We start from the raw sequence: 21459 nt of genomic DNA on the forward strand, positions 1-21459 counted from the left end.
GGACTCTATAGCTCCAAGTAGGATGCTTTCGTGTTAATCGATAGATATAGCGTTCAGTATAGTTGCCGAATTTCCTTGGACCGCCAGATCTAGGTACAGATTTTCAGGTCTGGTATTGATTCCACCGGTCGCGTGTATGGTAGACAGTCTGGCGCGTATAGCCAAATCTAGCTGCAATCTTAGATACAGGCTCACCAAGCTCCAACGCGGTAAGGATTTCAGCACGCTGGTCAGTCAATAATTGAGCTTTCGGCCTTCGATTTGCACTAATTTCGGTGCCGAAAGACCGCATTTTGGTGGTGTGGTAGGTGTTCAAAGCTCCACGGTTGAAGCCGGAAGGTATGCGGGAAGCTAAAAGTCAGGTTTTGACAGAATACTCCTGATACGTTATGTATTTGTATTGATCACTTCGTTACTACGAATTTCGACATCTCGTCACGAGACCGAGTACGAAATCAAGAAAACAATACAATACAACTGCCCACCGGCGAGGATTGCAGAGTTCATACTCGATCGAACGGTCCCTCATTTCAATCAGTATGCTGGCCTTTCAATCTGTGTCAGCTGCTTTGGACCCCGAATAGGTGCCACTAGTCTCTTACGTGAAAAATCTTCCAATGTCAGGCGTCTCACAGAGCTAGTAGCGACTCCATTCATCATGGTTCCAAAGACTTTCATTGATGAGCCCCGCTATATCGTCTTCAGAGCTGTCAATTGGCAATGCTGATAGTTTCGCCTCATTATCATAGTAACAAGATATTAATATAGCGGCACATTACACGTGCAGAACTTGTATCTTAGATTTCAAGTATGTGCGGGGTTCGAGCTGAGGGGTGGGTCAGTGTAACCCCGGAACAGCAAATTCTACATGTGATCTACCAACATAGATCGCATTACTTTTTATAATATATCCTATGTCTGCACGGAACGGTTACATTGTAGTCGTCTTGTCGCCTCATTATGGAAACAAGGAGTCTTCAGAATGGCGGTTCTAACTTCTAGCTGAATTAGATGGGAAAATTCTGTATTTACGAGAGAAATTTATTGTCCCTTTCCAGGTTCTCACTTACCCCTTCCCATTGACTTTACGTGCATGCATCTCGTATTCGCTTTTGATGGTATCTCGGGGTGTGCTAGGTCAAACATATGTCATTAGCCCGAGTAGATACCATTTCGTGATCAAGCACGGTCCCCTTAGCGCTTTATTCTTTAACTCATTTTTTCACCTACAAATGATCTAGTATCGTATGTATAGATCCATTACTATACAAATAGCCCTAGGCTATTTTTTTGGGAACCTCAGAAGAATCTACACGATTTGAATAAACTAATTCTAATGAGAGGTTTTGAGATTTGCGCACACGCTTCCCAGTGACTGTGCGACTCCTGAGTCCCGAGAAACAGTTCCTGGTCAGTATTAGACATACCGAAGTGGGAAGTATGTACAGTTTTTGGCGTGTTCGGATACATTGAGTTAGCATGTCTGTCTGCGCTCGACGGGTTTTGTTGTACGCGAGAATGGAAAAGCTTCAGAAGGACTCATAAACTCTTATTCTAACTTGACTGCGTGGTACCAAGAATCTCAAAGGCTGAAGAGAAGAAGAAAAAGAAAAGAGAAGGGACTACAGTTCATCCTGGGTTTTGAGATGGTGCGTGTTGTGCGCGTGGCACACGTGGTAGGCGTGTCGCGCGTGTCTCCTATCCTCCCATGTCCCATCCTCCCATGTCCCATCCTCCCTCTCATCCTGAGTCTGGTCAGTCCTGCCATATTCACAACAGGTTTCGTAACATGCCCCTGCTTCGCCTGGTCGGCCAGTGAATATCGATGTTGCCGTTTCGCGTTTTTGGTGTTGTTTTGGATCAACATGGCGTTATCTAATATCGGCTCTCGCAGCAGAAGTCTGCCAGCTCAAAAAGGCTATTCTCCGTCGGTCACAGCCGAGACCGTCTTACATTGCGCTTGTGACGAATGTCGAGTAGTCTGTCTCAATACTGCGTGCCCAATAATCTTGAAGAGGATTTCGGAGAGTGTCCGTGTAGATGATTTTCTTCGGCAACAGCACGTAGACTCTGCCGTCCTTCGAGCACCTAGCCGTCGTTTAGAGATGATTTTTTTTTCAACTCTAGTTATGCAGTGTCGTTGCGGCCTTTCTCGTTGACGCCAAGTTCGAATATGCTTCCCGTTAAAATAAATGTTCCAGGATATCATGTTGTTACGTGCAACCAAATTTGCCGATTTCAAATGGAAATTGTCGACTTCATCATTTGATTCTATATCTTATACCTTCTACCTACTCTTGGCACCCAGGCGCAGGTTGTGTGCTATAAATAAAATCATTTGGTCTTGACCAGCATCAGACAATATGATATGGGGTACTGATGCTATTCATAGTATCCTAGCGTAAAGCTAAGAGGTTTCGATGGTAACTTAGATTTTCCGGTCTTCTGGCACATAAATAATAATGGCATCTTTATCAGTAATTAACTTGGTCTACTACCAGAGCTGGAACTTCTTCTTAGTAGCTGGAACGTATCACAACTTTTATCCCCTACTGAAGACAGAACATAGAATTAGACTAGTATGAGATATGTATGTCTTCTGTGCGATGTGCAATTTGATGTATTTCCTGGAAATCCTGGCGCATGTGCGATTATATGTGGCAGCATGAGAGTTGGGTCTGATATTGTCAGACCGTATAAACCCGTCGGGCAGACCCTGAATAAGAATGAGCCTTGAGATACTGTACTGAGGTGTGCCACCTGTATTATGTTCAGCACAGATCTGCCAGAAAGCTCAAAATCACCTACGTTCATACTAGGAACTAATTATGGACACCGGCACTGAGGTGTCTGTGCAATTCCAAAATTAAATGCACGGCTAGGGAAGAGGAGAGTTTAGTAGCGCAATACACTGGACCCCGAAGTTCATTCGCAGTGCGTCCACTTTGAAGGGCCGTTCTACGTACACTTGGATCAGTGACATTCAACTAGGTAGACCGCGAAATCGACCTCGTTGTCTATTTGTGGCTCATGTTCCCAATCAGTCCTTTAGCTCGTGCTAACGATTTCTATTAAATATCACAGAAGTCTTCGTGTTTTCATGCCAGGTGCAAGATCCGATTGTCTGAGCAAGTATTAATTCACAAGATGCTCAACATTCTGATCGTTCTTTCTATCATCGCTCTACGTGGCACTCTTGCCGATACTTCTCTGGGAATCACTGACTGTAGAATCGATGGAACTGACCCGACTCTGACATGTAAATGTCTATTACGTACAGGCGACTACAAGGCTTGTAGCCAGAACATAAACGCTAATTGGGTGAACGATGGAAACGATATCAAACCCCAGAAAAAGTATGTTACAGCCTGATGCATTGTCAGCTCGATTAATTCTGTTCCTGAGAGGCTGCTGACGCTGAATGGTAAAAGGGGCGCCGCGGCTGAATCGTGCAGATTCCGTGCGAAAAAGAATTTCATGGGCGTTTCCTGCGACGGCAGCGATGCTCCGATACTGATCGATCTCAGTAAGTACTGACTGATCTCGATGGAGTTTCCATAACCCATCCGCACATTTACTGATTCGGGCCGTAGACGAATATTGCAAAAGTAACAACGGGAAGCTTGATTGTGCAACGGCGACTACGACCGCTGGCTCTTCCGTGGTTAGTTCCAAGCAAGTGGCGATGCCCTCTACAACCACAACAGCAACACCCACTGCCACCTCAGCAGCACCCACCACGGTCTCGGCGTCTGCTAGCGTTTGTCAAGTCACTCGCGCCAGCCGCCGTAAGATCCGTGGGGTACCGCGGTAAATTTACATCCATATCCACTCGTGGCACTTTTTATATAGTCACTAGAGATCTCGTCACATCAAATAGAGTAACAGACTGCCATTTTACGCATGAGGTTGACGATTAATCGTAAGTCGTGGACAGTGTCGGAAGCTAGACTAGTAACACATGGTACCTTCCATCAATCTATGAGTCATCGCTTGTATTTCATATAATTATCTCTTGTTGAAAGCATACCTTACTCGGAAAAAGAGGCTTGATGAGCTGTTGGGAACTTGCATGCACCGGACAAAAAGGACATGAAATCGCCGTCTGACCTGTTCAGAGTAGGTTTTGAAGGCAGATAGATCCTCTCTCGCACATTTCTGAGCTTTGAGCAACATAATAGGCCACCTTTCAGTCTCGGTCCAAACATTAGCATGTTTCTCGCGCATAGGTGCCCCCCACCATCGACCTCTTGATGTCCAAATGACATGCCTAGCACTAGAGCTGATTCAATTAGCTCATCTGGTGAAGATCTGCAGTGGACCGAATAGGTGCGACACTAATCAAATCTAGCGACCCGTACTTTCCGCAGTCTGTCTCGTCCTCGGTCCACGTGCTGCAGGAATCTGATTTTCAAGCTTGTGAGAACCTGACACTTTCAAGATTGCTCTACTCAGCATGGCAATATCCCTGTAGACAATCAGTGTGCCAGGTAGGGCTCACTGATACATGAGAAATTACCTACGAGAGAAGACGCTTGGAGCTGCACTGCAATGCTTGCAGTGTCTCGGTAGACTGCAATATAGAAACCGCTGGCGGGTAGGGGGCAGATACCAAATCACTGTTCAACATTTCAACAAGCGCCATAAGCCCACACCATTTGCTGGGCTGTTCCTCGTCGCGACTGTACTACCTCGCGGTGAAAGACAATGTGTAAACCTAATGTTAGGGGGTTAGTGTCGTAGACCGGATAACCTGTTGGCTGGGTAGAAAGTCCAAGTTTACGAGGTCGGCTTTCAAGGCTGAATCTCGGAATCCGGTAGAGACTCCTCTAGTTCCCACAACATACACGTATACGTTAAGGTTCCCGCGTACCGAGGTCGCCGTCCGTCTGATGCTTCTTTGATCCAACGGTAAATATCTTTACAGCTCGGAATCCTGTAGTAGGGTCCATGACTGTAAAGGCCAGGTCATTCTCGGACTCGGTGGAAACGAACATATGGCTCCAGCTCAAAAGTTACATATACTAATAAATAGACAGACATCTGGCAGTAAAGCGAGCTTCCTCGGACCTTTTGACGGACACATATTGCAAGGTCTTATGTATAACTAGAACTACGTATTTTCATTACAGATATGTACGAGCTGGACGTTATAGGGATTCAGTCCCGCGTCTTGGTCAACAAAGGCTCGAGGGTGGTAAAAAGAGATACTGCAATGTGTCGTCATTGATATCTAACTCTGTACTAAATGGAGGCCAGATGAGGTATTATCTTGCTGTGGTTAAACCTGTGTAGAAGATTAGGAAGAAGAGAAGATAATATTACACAACAACAGGATAGTCTTTTCCCTGAATTCGAGCGCACACAACAGCATCAACAATCTGCCTTGCCAGGCCCGCTCTGCTTGGTGCTGGCGTCACGAGGACCTTGATGTCTGATAAGATTTTCGATGGAACATTGGCAAAAATAATGGTCTGGTCTCGCTGTCGGGGTGGTGGGATTTCTTTTTCATTGTTTTTATCAACAAAACTGGGTTTTTGGTCGACGACAAAGTTACTGATATAGGTAATAGTGTGGGAGATGCAATACTGAGTACTTGAGTACCCGGCCAGTCTTTTAAGACGGCGCCTTAAGCTATGAGGGAGATAAGACATAACTAAATAAGCGATGCGCAGTTCAAGTACTAGGAACGTTCAAATGGCAGATAAAGTACTGGAAGCCCACATCCGCCAAGGAGTTTGCGATATCGGCATCAAAGGACACGCCGAGCGGTGTCGGTGGTCTACCTCATGGAGGAACCGAGAGGGGATGCGTTGTTGTTGATTCAGAGATGATCAACAGTAAATGGGTTTGCGAATGATGATGGTGGTATCCTTGGAGTAAAAGAAGGCTCTTGGGGTTGAAATCTCAGGATCTGGAAGCTCTAGTTAAGGCTTTAAGGATTCACGTGTTGTCGAGCGCACGCAATAGAACCACTCAGCATAGTCGGCTCTGAAAGACAAGGCTTGTTGATTTCGGGCATCGCAATCAGTTTTTGCCCGCGTTACCCTCTCATTATGTCATTAAGATACAATTGTCCCGACCGCGATCATACATGAATGAACATGAAAATTACACACAGCAGCGGAGATTAGCCTCAAGTCAGAGATTCCAGATGAGCCATGTGGCCCACGTATACACCCGAGACCCGCTGCATCTCCGCTATGATATCCCGAATCGCTTTCGAGCGCCTCACGGGCAATAGTATACTGGCTTCATTCAATGCTCTCAATTACAATGAAAGACAATATACATTAAAGGCACAAGCACAATGCATGCTCCAATTGTCATAACGGTGGTAGTTCAACCACTGTTTGACTGCAGGATCCTACGAAGGAAAAACCTGAAAGGTGAAAACACTCAGCGTTGACTAGAAGAAGAGAGGAGAGGAGGAAGAAGGAAGCCAAGCTATACTACTGAGGTTGGTGGTCCCAGGTGGTGAGGGCGTAGCCCAGGCAGTATAGCAGGCCTCACCATCAACCAACCATATCTCACCAGCGGCAGATGCCACCTTCGCTATGGCCAGCCGTCCATGTCCCGCAGGGATCAACCAGTTGAGGATGATCATCCGGTTGCTCTCCGACCTTACTCAACGAGGCCGGTTCGAGTGAACCGGGCTTGTGGCGCAGCAGTCGTCGCGCCCTTGCATCGATGACAGGCTCCGCTGTCTCATCCCTGGCTTGTTTAAGAAAGGGAATGAGCGCTGTGCCACCTGTACCACGAAGCATTTTGCGATCTTCCGGAACCATAGTAGCTGAATTTATCACCATAGGATGTGTACCGGACGGCGGTGTCTGTTGGTTTACACGGGACTGGACAACAATGTAGCGGCAAACGACCTGAATGTGCTGGTCGCGCATCTCTCGTAGCATTGACAGACAGGTATCGTACGCGAATTGCAAAGCAAAATCCGTGCGCCGATCATCAACATATGAGCGAATGTTCGCAACTGCTTCGACATCTTGTAAGAACCGACGGTGGGAGCCGGGCATATAGTCGCGCATTTCATGGATAAATCCGGTGCGCGACTTTGCCGTGCTTGAAGTGGACCTTTTTTCTGTTCGTTGTGGGTGATTCCGGTCGGACGATGTTCTACACCCAAGACAATATCGAAGAACTGAATCAGTGAACTTTGCGCATTGCTCCCACCACCGTACTGGCGATGCACTGGGCGGTTGGTCCCGTCATCGTACAGCAGACCGTGGGGCAAGCCTGCCTCACTCATATTCTTACTGCCCGATAAATAGGGCCGAATACGGCGATAAAAATAATTAGGGTCACAATTTTCATATAAACGTTGTAAGATCGAGGTGATCTTGCTGATGATCTCTGCAACTTGCTGTAAACAGTCTGTGACCTGGCACGTGTCGCCGGCGCGAGCGGCCGTAATTGCCCGGAGCATAAGGGGAAGTGCTGGGGCACCTTGTGCTTCGATTGCCACTGACACCAAATAAAACCACTGTTCATCGAGAGACCCGGTGAATGTCTGCAGGCACGCGAGATTCTCAAGGTTCTTGGTAGGCTCGTCGGGGAAGATTGGCTTGTAGTTCCAAAGACAGACTCCCGCGTAGGTCGCTACGGGAGGCACCTCTAGGCGCTTACACACTTGAAATAAGGGGACTGTTAGCTGCGGCGGGATCTTCTGTCAAAGAGAAATTGGTCTCAGTTAATGAATATCTTCTCATTACCTCAGTGGTAGATTTCAGAGGAAAAGCCGTGTTCGCGGAACCCCATACCTCGGCTGGGTGATCCCCACCCCAAACATAGCTATGGAGCAAGAACACCAAGATCACATATGCACGACGCCACTCGGCAACCGTCTTTAGATAGTCTGTGGAGAGGCAAGGAAGGCGATCAATCGCGGATCGAATATACTTTCTAAGTAGTAACGGCTGCAGATCTGCCACGATTGCTTCCCATTCCGTATAGTACCTGTCGGGTAAGGTCTCGAGTGGTAGCTCTGGAGGCAGGAAGCCATACTCCGGCGAAAGATCGTAGTTTCGTAGGATCGGTACTAGGGGTAACATGATGGCAGGGCCGTTCTCCGGGTTCTGCAGAGGTGTTATAGTACTCGAGTAATCGCTGCGGTTACTGTTCTCCGTATCTGTTTCTCGAAAGCTCTTGCCAAGCGAAGCATAGGCACGCCATCAATCCGTTACTTACGTGTTAACCGTGATCACAGCCAAAGCCACACTGCCAAGAGAGATAGTGAAGCCGAAAATTAAGTTGACAATATAGGAGCTTTGAACGGACGACGAGGTGGGTGTACGAGGAAAATTTTTTTAGCTCCTCGTTCCCTTTTATATTTCATATCCCTAATCAAACTCGGCAAAGTCGTATCACACTTAAGCATTGAAACTCATCGGACGAACTAGAGTAAATATTATAAGTCTAGTATCACCCTAATCAGAAGAATCAAAGATTTCTTTAAAGATATAGTCTATAACCTATAAATTACCTTTGTCTTTGAAAAGGTTAGTTCATTTTTACCGCAAGAGTAGTAGACTACTCCGGGATTAAGAATAAATAGGTACGCAAGGCCTAACACAGTGAATCAGTACTATTATATTACGATAGATTTCGGTCAAATTACTTTAGGAAATTATCTAATATCTTTAGCAATAGTCATTATAGTCTAGCATAATGAATCCGACCTCACCTAGCCCGGTCGGTCACCCTATCTTTGGATCCATGACCTAGATTTAAGGTTAGTAGCGTTGAATCTCAGTCGCACGATTTTTGTCAGCTTTGAATAATGCGGAAATCTTTAACTTCAATATATGATTATTATAAACATGGGTCTTCAAGCCTCCTAGGTAGTTATCTCTAAGTTTCTATTTCTACCTGCTGTTAGATTAAGAAACAGGAACAGGTTCCGGCCCTTATCTATATAGACGAAGTAACTGCTACAAATATATCATCTATAGAAGGAGAATAGAAATATATCAATAAAGATACTACGTTACTTTAGAAAGTACCTAAGTATATACACGTGAATCTATTATCGATCATTATACTAGAGAAGAATTACTAATTTATGAATTACATTTCCACGTTCGATATAAAGCTTCGTCTCGTTAGCACAACTTTAATATACGCCCCGGGGAGTCTGGCCGACTTAGGATAAATGACCGTATATTAGGTAATGTCAATTTGACTAAGTCTAGTCATTATTAAGGCGAGCGGGGAAAAACGCCGGATTACTCTTATTTAAATATTAATGGCTCGGAAGACGCTGAGCTTTAGGCCTATAGCGTCTCCTTCGAAATTCTCTCTTATAGAACTTTTGTGTTTATTATAATAGTCGGTGTAACTAAGCTACTCCTCGTCACTCTACTACCGACTCGATTAGGGTCCCCTTGAAAGAGTACCTACAACATTGATTAGTCGTATTCGTAGCTTCTTTTATTTATATAGCTGTAATTAATATAAGGACAGTCAAACCCTTAGCATAGTCTTGTCTTTAATCTACTAATCCTTTACAGTGAGATACTCGAACGCTAAAGTTCTCAGGCGTACGAAAAGGCGGTCGCCCGCGTGGATAAGCCTCCGAGTATCAGAAAGGCTGAAGCACTGAACCAGAATAGGAAAATTAATCGACCTTTTAACGCGTTTATAGTTTTCCGTTTCGCCCGTTATTACCCGATACTTTAGTATCTTGCGAGTCGGCACAACGTCCGTAATAATAGCGTGGTGTCCCAGGTTGCCGGAGGGTTATAGCGTATAGATCCTATAACGCGATATACCTACAGAGCACTAGCAGAGGTTAAGCGCCGAAATCACTCCGAGGCCAACCCAGACTATAATCTCTATTATAAGCCTGGTTCCAGAAACCCCACGAAAAAAGCAGTTGTGGCTGACTATCAAGTTAGCTTTTTAGCAAACAGTAATATAGAGATCTTAGAAGCTCCCCGAAACAGGGCTTATGGATTTGATACATACCTAAGCCCTTCCGAGGGCACGGAGACTCCGCACTCGATTTTGACCAGTATGCATAGATCAAATATTTCCCCCTGTGACCTGGGCTATTTCGACGACCCCATGGAAATAGCGGGTAGCTACCCGTCTTCTTGGTTTATAGAGGACTGGGTCATCCATTTAACCGACCACATTCTATTCCAAAGCATTGGAGAGTTCAGCGGCAATGGTGTTCTACCCCAGTATCTGACTTGAGGCACTCTTATCTGAGTCTGAGCCTAACCTAAACAGGCCGACCTTTTTTTAACAGGTGTTTAGCTTTATAGATATATAATGACCTGTCATGGCTTCAGCCTATCCCCGCGTATTTGTTTATCAAACTTCCAGCCAAGGATTCGAATCGGGACCAAGATATACTAAGACTCAACACACGCGATAAGAAATGAAATATAGCCATGCGACCTTAACTAGTGCATTCCAACGAACGAAATATCAAGACTGCTTAGTGACCACCCGCGGGTTCATTTAGGCATTTATAAAAGCCACGGAAAGAGGCCGTACAGACCGCAGCTCAACACAGTCATTCTTCCATAGTCGAGCTACTCGGAAACTAACCGCCAGCTCACACCAGGACGATGACCGAGGCCAGTGGTTTATATAGCCTAGAGTTATAGTCGCGCGCGAATATGGGACTTTAAAGCTCTACTACATTTTGCCGTTCGGCTTCCAGCTTTTTAAATACCTCTGTTTTTAGGTCCTTACCGTTGCGATATCAAGCATCGGCGCATAATGTCTCCCACCCACCTTATGGCACGTAGGAACTTTATTGGCAGAGAGCACACATTCTAAGGTGACTGGAGATTAGGTAGGAAATTTCCCTCGGAGTAGTGAGACGTTGTGAAGGTCCGGTCAATTTCTGGCAGTGGCCATAACATGTCGGTCGGCTCTGGCCCGCCCAACCTTGGAGCGAACCGCCTACTTGAAGCGCGCATGAAGAGGCCATAGAATTTTGAATCTGCGGGCGCCATTGGATAGTCGCGTCCATAATGGCCAAAAGTTCTCGTACTTAGCTAATTATGTCAACAGTGAATTGCACTTCTTTACAAAGTGGTTGAAGAAAAAACGGAGGTCGATTGGGCTCTGTGAATGGGGTATCAATTTTAGACTCAAGTAGCAAGATGCTGACCGTGTCACGTATTTTGTCTCCGTGGACTCTGAAGCTTTAGCGAGATAGCTCTATATCGGGAAGGAAATACAGAACGTAGGCGTCCTTCTCCCATGCAGATTATTTCTACAGTTCAACACATCATAAATGCAAGACACAAATCTAATGTGAAAGTACATGCTGATTATGCTAATTATTTGGCTGCAGGATCCTACGAAGGAGAAACCCGAAAGATGAAAACACTCGACGTGGACTAGAAGGGGAGAGGAGGAAGTAGGAAGCTATGGCTAGACTACTGAAGTTGGTGGTCCCAGGTGGTGAGAGGGCGTAGCCCAGGCAGTATGGCAGGCCTCATTATCAAACACTAGGTTCGTGGCACGGAGCTCGAACACAGTGATGAATAAAAGGGAATTTCAACTGGATATAATGTATATACAGGAAGCACTGATGCGCTAAATAGTGATGAGATCCCTCCATGTCGATCAAGGGACAATGTGAAAATCGAAAACCTTCGAATCACCCCATCGGTGATATTCGGGCTTTCCACGTAAGATATTGGGCCCAGACACTCTACAGGGCTTATTCGATCATTCAATCAAATCCCGCAATAATATTACGGGGATTTGAGGTATGTATGAAAAATCACTGATCGACCCACAGTATCTGTGTCTTACTATTGCCGTTGGTGGCCCAGCATGTTTAGATAGGTCGGTCTGCGTTTTATGAGAACTAATTTTGAGGCAATAGTAGACACGGTATCATAGAAAGTTCCACTGAGTATCTTGCTAGAACTTTTCAGGAAAACCATCGGTCAGGACGATAAACAATGTCCTGTGAGAAAATTGGCCTTGTAGATCGTCTCCCCTGAGATGACTAATGGGTTGCCCTGTCATAACTACTTTTTACGTTATGTTGTGACTCGGTTGGCAAGCCTCAAAACCTGAAAGGTTCATCTCAACGAGATCCTTCACCTATCTCATCCGTTCTGTTCTCGTTCTCTCGAATGGCTGCAAATCTTCAAAGATTGCAAGAAGTCTTCTGCCTCCGGTCTGGTGATCCTCTTCACCAAACGTGTTGCATTGGACAGTCATGTTCGGCTAAAGTCGATATGCAGTCGAGGACATATGCTGCTATACCAATTGCTATGCAAATATGGACCAACTCAGATATCATCCAGCGGACCATAAGACTTACGATCAAGCATAGGTTATGTACAGATTGCAGGAAAAGTCCGCGTCAAATCAAGACAGCTACTCAGCAACAATTGGATTTACTGTCAGCCTGTTCCATCTGGCTCGAGAAAACCCAAATATTTTCAGAAACGTGGTTTTGCCTGGGAATCTCATGCACCCGACCGGATGAGCTTGGAGGAAAGCCTCCAGAGGCAAGGTATGATAGGGATCAAGCCGTGAGTAAAAGAAGACCGCACAGAAATTTCTGACAGGCGATCATAACTTGGAAAGGGTGACTGAATACTCGCTAGAAATACGTGCTTTGAATAAAGTCACTTGACGTGATAAGGGGAGGCTCTGTACAATGCTTCGACATGATATGTCCGGCAACCTTGTGACCGAAGGCCTCTCTTCCATTGAGTGGTTGGGAGTTTTGTGAGACATGGAGATTTGGAAATAAGACAAAGCTAGGGATTACATTTGAACATTGCTCTCGCATTCTTCTTGACCAACAAAGAGCGATTCTAAGAAGAGAATATTTCCCGAGTCACCGAGAAGCTAGCCGATACAATAGTATTTTCTGAGACAGTAGATAGACATTTAAATGACTAGCTATTCAAGATTGAGCCAATCCACTCCGTTCCAGAGCTGTTTGTAGCATTTTGCCCGAGCTTGGTCTCTTCTTCCTCCGGTCTTTTCGGCGACTCGATTTCTTTATATCGTCCTTTACTTACGACTCTAACGTAGTCTTTTCACGGCTCCTTCATTTTCTGTCGTCAGCTTTTCTTTACCAAGGCTTGCTTATCTTGCCTTTCGTTCTTTGCGTTCTGCTTTTTCCCGAGCAGCAGAATACGCTGGAGAAGGATAATGGCGCAAGCTAGTTGTTACCATTTTTGCAATAGCTTCTATAAACGCCAAAGTATTCTCCACTTCTGCGTGGCTCGTTTCCTGATACAGAAGGATGTCATCGTTTTTGATGAATTCCTCCAAGCTTATGTAGCCTGGCTTCCCATCTTCCGACTCGACTAGGCGTATGTTTATGTTTTAAAATTGGCCACTCTTTTTTGTTGCCCTGGGAATGTGTCTTTACATAAGATTTTTGACTTCAGACTTCGCGCGATGCTCCACAGTCTTGATATAGGTCCCGTTGAGAACAAACCATGAGGCGTATGCGATATTTGTAGCTTGAAATTTCTCTCTTACTTTAGCCCCAATTTGGAACATCGCAGACGAGAAGCGCGGCTTGAGATGGTGTTGTAGCTCTGCAAACTTTCGGTATGTGTGTCTTTTGGATTAAGAGGATGTTTTGTTACCGCGGCATTATATCGTTGATCAACCACATCTGGTTTAGGTTTTCCATGAGGCTGTTCTAGCACGCTTCCGTTCTGTGATTCAGAGATAGCGTCTTCTCTCGTTTTGTACTCCGGGCCGGACATTAAGCGCTTATTTAGCTCATTTGTTTGTGATGTGACGTCAGCGCCATCTGCCTCGTGACTGTGCGACAGGGTTGATGAAACTAAAAATTCATGGACCCCTGAAGATGTGGTGGTTTGACCTCCATAGAAAGAAAAAGGTAGCGGGCATAGCCGTGACGGTGCCTCGGCTTGAGAACAAAAACTCTTTCCAATACTTCCACGTCTTCCATCGTAACTGGATACTGCATCGTATGTCTTTGCCTCGAAGGTGCTGACGCTTCGTATGTTTCTGCCGTGTCTATACCCTGTGAAATAGGTCGATGTGTGCTCTGGGACATGTGGAAATGGTCCCTTGTCGCTTTTCTTAGCAATTCGTTGCAGGATTTCGTCGAGCGGGGGCCGTTAATTCCCCGGTAACTCCTTCCGCGTGTTCTGATTCGGTGTGGTAGGTTTAGCCATCGTCGCTATTTTAGTGTAAGTCGCCGGATGAGTTGATCTTGCTCAACCGCTCTAGCTTTATTAGAACCTGAAAGTTCTCAGATATTTTTTTTGGATCCGCGAGGGTTGGCGTTGGCTATGTATGAATTACAGTGGTCTTTTTGGATTCTACCTGGTGACGGAACCTTGCTTTGACTAGGGTTCGTGGCATCCAAGATCATAGCTGATCTATGTTCGTGTTCGTCAATTGATCGAGCTTGTATATCTGAAATTTATGCCTCGGTCCACATTGGATTAGTGGTAGCTTCCTGCAGGCACGGTTCCTAGCTTAAATCCGTTTGATCTTTCGTGTTAGATGAGTATATATTATGAACTGTCAGGGGACTTATTGTTGTTCTGACCCCAGAATGGGAGACCGGAAGTATGGGATTAGAAACTATATCAACCGAATCTCACATATGGTCGCCATCCAGTGAAGTTTGTACATACGGAATTTGTGTCGCGCGCCATGTAGCATTATTGCCGTCAGCCAACGCATCCGCCTGACCTATAACTTCTGGCAGAAGTGGTAAGTCGGAGCCAATATCCATCGGATCGAACGGGTGATAGGAATCATACACTGAGGATAATCCAGTGTTGATATGAGGTTCGCCTTGAACAGTGCGTTCCAGTGTATCCAGTTCACTTGTACTGGAAACACGTGGGAAGCTCATTTGTGGAAAAATCGTCCTCTTTTACATCATTCATAGCGTTTGGTAGGCCGACTTCGAAACAGTCATCAGGCTATTGTGCCTCATGTCCATCTACATTTCCCCTGGAAACATGTACAGTATTGGCCCCTCGAGAGTGCGGCATATCACTGCCAGTAGCAATTTTGGGAGGTATCAGACTAGATGAATGGCAAACATCTTGGGGCAATCGACTTACTCCGCATTGCTATCATTTTCATCTTCCACATAGGGCGATTTCCAGTTCGTCGCTTGGTTTTCGGCTGATGGGTGTTGTGATGTGTCTTCGTGGAGCCTGACCGTTCTGGCGAGAATCTTGATTCCAGTGCAAACAGATTGTGGGTCGCCTGATGATGCGATGTGTCCTCGGCCAATGGTTTCAACGGTGCTGCACTATCTTGTATGAAGTTCGAACAAGGGGTTGGCGGATCTGGAAGTAAATCATGAGTCTTTGTACTGAGAATGAATTCTAGACCGTTTCATGTACAGGAGTTTCGTCTTAATATAAAGGGCGATACTGACCTGGCATGTTCTGTGGCCCCACGTAATCGCTACGTATGTCAGTCGAAAGTTTCGAAATCTGTCGAGTCTCGGTTTCAGGGGTCTCATCCGCGGAGTATTCTAGTATAGACATCTGGTCGTCATCCTGGCCATTACCGCAATGATGAACCAAATTCCCACCGCTTTCGCCTGCACGAATGGTGAGGTGTTTGGTTGCGCATTGAGCGAGCTGGTAAGTTGAGGGGACTCGTTCCGGTGATGAGATTCGATTTCTCGTAGTGTGATGTCGGGCTCACTTGGAAGTATACGTCAGTCGACTCTCTGTGGCTTGTCAGCGCGGGACCTCAGCGTACTGTGAAGGGCAGAACGGATCGCCGAAGAATGCTCGATATATACACGCAAGTTCTATAAGCGTATTGCAACTACCGAACTTGTTAAATCTTTGATTCAAATCCGTGTCAGTTGTCTCGGCAATGTCGAAAAAAGGTGCTGCCGTGCGGTCTCCGTTTTCTTTAACCAGCGATCGCCTTTCTGACCTAAATAGGGATCCCGTGTAACGTTGGGAAACTTACAACCATTGCACAGATTCCTTTGAAAAGCTTGACGGTCCAGGGGAAGAAGATCAACGTCTTCACCGGCACGCTTGGTTATTCAATCCGAATGGAAAGCGAGGCACTTTGCCATGCCGGCCAGGTGGTTTGGGAATGATGGCAGGTTTGCGTTGTTGAGATGTCTCACGATGAATAACCACAACTGTCGACAGCAGAGCTCTTGGCGCTCCTGGAACGGAGCGGTGATAATTCTCCAGCCTTCTGTTGTCTGTATTGCGTTGGTGTCCACGTTGTTGTTCGGCTGCATATATAATCTCCTCAGGGTCTCCTCAGCCAGTATTCCGCATCCTTGTCTTCCCCGATGAGCTTCGTCGTTGAGCCACAGCATATTTTTCGGTAATATCGAGACTTTACTTAGAATTCTGGCATGCACTGTGAATAGTTACATTGATGGTATCATGCATTTGGATTCCAAAATCGCAGACTCGAGTGCCTTTCGACAACCTTCTCGTAGTCCTTTCAACGTAGACTGGGAAGGAAAAATCACCTTGATTTCGTCTGCATCTTCTTTGGAAACCGAGGGTATACGGGCCTGGATTCTGTATACCAACTCGGATGAAACATTGTCTAGGAAGAATTTCTGCTCTGTCTGAAGTTGATTAACTTGCTCGCATACACGACACCAGAAGCCAAGAATGTAATCATCCCGATATGTCTTGATTGACTAGAATATTTTAAGCCAACCGATTCGTTCAGGTGAGGGTTATGGACAATTTTGAGAGCTTGAGGTACTCACCAGCTCGCATCGTGTCGCATGGTATCTTTTTGCTTGGCTTTCCAATGCGCTGTACAGCATCTTCAGCAACCTCTCTGAAATCATACAGGACTAAGTCTGTCACAATTTTTAAAGACCGTCAGATCTTCGAATTCACTTTTGCGAATCAAATCTTTGAGCTCTTTCGTTTTGTCCCTTGTGGCAAGGCCACCTCTCTGTTGAAGATAGAGGCGTATTTGAGACACGGTTGGAGGCTTATAGTGAGGGACCATCCAACTAAGATATTCTTTTTTTGACTCATTCATAGCTCTTCATCTCAGATAGCTTAGCCGCTGAAAAGGATCCACACGGCGCAGGAACCCACAAGGCGTAGCACTCACTATCAAGGAACAGATACGCATATCCGAACCCATTCTTTTTTTCGAGGAATTTAGATTTGATGATCGCCCGTACATATAATATTCCGTTCAAACAAGTCATTCGCACTTCTGAAAACACAAGCCGTTATGGTTCTGAACATTTGTGGAGCTGTTCGCAATGTTGCGTCTTTACATAGTCGCTTTGAGATACCATTATTATGGAAACGTTCTCGATGAGATTCGTGTCATCGGGCTGTTTCCCGATCCTTTTCCTTCACAGCTTTTCATCATTGGGATAGGCTGTTGTGGCCTTTTCGGAGGCCGGTGTTATATCATTATCTTTCACCAAGTGTAAGCCTAGATATCCCTCCCATGCGGCGACATGAAGCAGGGCCATAGTGTAAGTGCAGTGTGCCTTAACTTCGTAGCCTTCAGGTTGTTTTAAATGATATGAGGAGTTTATCTTCTCTTCGGCTTGACGCACGTTCTAGATATAAGTATTGCCGCCAAAAGAGTCTTCTATTTATAGTCGTCTTTCTCGGTCGGCATATCTCCCCCAAAAATCACATGACGGAGTTATCTAGAGTGATTTTCACAATCTTTACAAAATCAAAATCGAGACATTCCCGTTTAGCTACCGGGCCGAGTTTTGGCAGGAATCACCTCTTTTCTCTCAGTGCTAGTAGTCAAGTGGAGGGTGAAGGTCTAAAGGTTACCTCTTCGCGGTTTTTCTTCTTTCCATCTTTTGACCCCTACGTGTCTATTTTGCCCCTTCGCCTAACACTACTCCCACTCTTCCTCTCTCCCCTATACGAAAGCCTAGCCCGCCAGCGTCACAACTACTATAGCAGCACTAAAAGAACCCCTTCGGCCAATTTTCTATGAAGCGGGTACTATGTTACTGTGTTAGATAATAGGAAAAGAGTCTCTCGCCTCCATGTAGGTAAAATTCGCTTTCAATCCAACATAAACTTCATTCCATTTGATTGTTTCCTTGTACATGACGAGTATTCTTCGCGTGACCTTGGATTTTTGGTGTCGGTGCCTGTAAGATAGGAATTCACTGGAGCAGGAACCACATTAGCCACGTCGTCATTATGACCCTTGCGCCCCCCTTTCTCGGAAGTCTAATGAGAATTGAGTGATTCCTGAGTAGAGCTCGGGCTTTTGGTATGCTGTACCGAGGTGGTTCATTCTCTCAGGACTTCAGCATCATCGAAGTTTGAATTCGATGAAAAGATACGATAATCTATCTGAGCTATTTTGTCGAAAAAGTGGGACCACATGACCAGTCCTTGCAATGTTGACTGTCGTGTAATAATTCAAGCAATAAGAATGGATATCAACTGCAACTTTCAGGCCCAGACTACATTTTGTGACGAATCCGTATTCCTGGGCACCGAACCGTGATCCGGCGACACATCTTGAACGCTCAAGTGCTGAAATTGCTTCCTCGCGGTATTCGAACGCTGGAATAGGGTAAGCATCGTCTTGTTCGAGCCAGCCGATTGCGAAAGAAGAAACTCTGCTAAAAGAAAACAAAGGCCCTGTCATCCTGCGATCACAAGCACCGCCGTGATGAACATGCTTCTTTGCATCCCGTATACCAGGGGCAGTCCAATATTCAGGATTCCGAGGATGTCTGCACTTAAACAAATTCTACCGAATAATGTTAATCACGGCGAAAACCGAGCGTATCAATATCAGTAATACCTATTGCAGATGATCGAGATATGTTGTCTTGTTTCCGCAAATGGCACAAAGAAGATTGGCAGAAATCCAATAGCAGTCAGCGTGAAGGCGACTACAACTGTGATCATATTTTCTCGTGTAGGGCCTGTGACTGATAGACGATCTAGGGCCGGCGGGAAAAGCAGGAAGCTTCCCTTGCATTAGTCTTGTTAGACCAAGCGTAGGAGCTATCGCAGAAATTTTAAAACCGTGTACTAATCCGTGCAGGAGGAAGGTAACTCGCAATATGCCATTTCCACTAAGAACGCTCCTGGCGGATCCCCTCTTCCTGGTTGGTGTACCTGACCTGTTTCTCGCAGTGTTCGCATGTCCCTCCGAGCGCCATGATTGCAGCAGGTGTTTGTGGTGAGGCCTGCCATACTGCCTGGCACACACATGGGCTACGCCCTCACCACCTGGGACCACCAACCTCAGTAGTCTAGCTTAGCTTCCTTTTTCCTTCTCTCCTAGTCAACGTCGAGTGTTTTCACCTTCATGGGTTTTCCTTCGTAAGACCTCAGTCAAATAGCCGGGACCAGGCGTGTTTTGAGCCGGAATAGTCTGCTACGTAGAATAGGGAATGGCATACTTTATACCTTGTTTTCGTGCCTAAGATCGGTTCTAATAATATCAGGTTTCGAACAGAAGATAGTTGGAAGAATACCATTTCAGTTTGTATTAGGATGCGCATGACCAGGGACGCTAGCCGCGTCGTGGAAAATCGTCCCATGTAAAATTAGAAAGGCAAAGAAATTAATTAGATTACGTATGATTTTTTGCGCCCTATAATGACGACCTCGAGTACCCTATCGGTTCCGTCCACTAATACCTCTTCATAGACCTGTGCTAGTCTCAAGAATATCTTGTGACTTGAAAAGACGGTCATCGCGCCCAGAGATCCCAGAGATGGTCAATATTTCCAAGTGGTCCACAACACTTGCAATTCAAAGCCTGAAATAAAATTTCAACTCATGATGGTAGCTAACCATGATACCAACACAGAAGGACGCGACAATCTTAAACATATAAAGGTGAATAGGAAAAACGATGAGATACGGCTACGGTAGGGGCAGCAGTATCGATGTGTGAGAGGGATGAGGAGTGAGAATGCTGTTAGGGAGAGATTCTACGTAAGCTATAGAGTGTGGTGAGCGGCAGAATCACATACCATGCAAACAGAATGTTGGAGCGGAACTTATTTATATACACTCTGGGTCTTTTATTCATGTTGAGATAGCTTGGTGGTCCGGCGCGTCACACCAGCGTGGTGCACGCCTACGCACACCACCACAAGCCAGAAGTTTAGATAGCATCTCTCACCAGTTACTATCTCACCATCCCTTTCTCCCCTCTTTTGGTCAGTGCTACGTTTTCCGTAGCTCCCTGATAATGTTATATGGTAAGACTCGCGAGTAAGAGCTTAGAGCTCCCGGTTTTAGGGCTCGCGGGCACGAGCCTAATTAGATTCTCGGCTCGCGCGCGGACGCGAGCCTAAAAGTCCGGCCCGCTCGGCTCGTTAGCAAGGTCTAAACCCGAATAACATACTACACTACTCGAAGTGGGTCTGGTCGTTGTCCTGTCCACTATAACCTAGCTATCATTCATGACAATCAAATCACCACATGGAGGTGTTCGCGACTATCTTACGATGGGCAGTCTAAGCGAAAGTTTACAAAATCTTTACATATGCTCATTCCGGTAAGGCGTAAGCCTTGGCAAAGCGGTCAAAAGGAAAGTGGCCTAATTTGGCTGGAGCTATCTCAGGTATTTATAAGTTATGAATACTTGAGATAGACCAAATTATCCTTAAATTCACTGTAAAATAGTAAAGTGATTACAGCTCATCAGCCAGCCCACTCCCGACCCGGGTGTCCTTAGGTTGTCCACTTCGTTAGGACCAAGGTGGAAAAGCTGAGCTCTAATTTTCACGTGACTGTACTGTCATTTTGTATCGATTCTGTACTTGCAAAGAGACGGAACCGTTTTTTGCTACTCCTTACCGCCCACTGCCTTCCCGACCGAGAACACCAAAACTTCATTCAGAAGTTCTCTAAACTTCAGCACTATTATTTATTTAATATAATATGTATATTTATTAAGGCCCTTTAGAACAATCAGATACTAGCTTTGTGGAGTCATTTCATGAGGCTGACGATCCGACTATAGAGGATAGGTTGCCTGGAGTAGGAGCAAGACCGGTGACTTGGAAAATTGAAGTTTTGAGTCGGAAAGTAAAGGCGAATGGAATCTTACTTTGAGAGTTCAACATTTTCAAAACGACGACCGTAATACAGTGACGGGTCATAAGTTTGAGCACCCCTAGCCCCACACTTACTGATTATATTATACAGCCGGTCAAGAAACCTCCGCCAGAATCACCATTTGCATTCAATATCAGCTGCATAAACTTGTTAAGGGGTCTGTATCGCAGGACAGAGGACCTGTTGGCTAGGCAGAGCGTCCAAGTCTATGGGGTCTGATTTCAAAGACTGAATCTTGGGGTCTGGTAGGCTCCACCAGTTCCCACAATATATACATAGAGGTTCCACGTACCGAGTCCCCACAGCCCCACACAGAGCTCTTGGGGTTGTTACCCTAAGACGACGCGGGGTCGATTCGATCGTGAATCGTCTTGAGTCACCACGTATGACTTGCGCCGTGACAAAA

The 21459-nt window shown here is 45.7% G+C and overlaps 1 protein-coding gene across 1 annotated transcript; it reads right to left on the minus strand.

Moving 5' to 3' along the window:
• Positions 1-6530: 6530 nt before the first annotated feature.
• On the minus strand, positions 6531-8066 carry N7539_008703 (indoleamine 2,3-dioxygenase; the record flags this gene model as incomplete). The annotated part of the gene is made up of 3 exons (XM_056938298.1): positions 6531-7067; positions 7136-7681; positions 7776-8066. 3 exons carry the CDS (start codon positions 8064-8066, stop codon positions 6531-6533), a joined length of 1374 nt encoding a protein of 457 aa, XP_056786680.1.
• Positions 8067-21459: the final 13393 nt, after the last annotated feature.

Source organism: Penicillium diatomitis (assembly GCF_028827545.1).
Source record: "Penicillium diatomitis strain IBT 30728 chromosome Unknown utg000013l_segment0_segment0, whole genome shotgun sequence".
In the NCBI taxonomy this organism is placed as follows: Eukaryota; Fungi; Ascomycota; class Eurotiomycetes; order Eurotiales; family Aspergillaceae; genus Penicillium; species Penicillium diatomitis.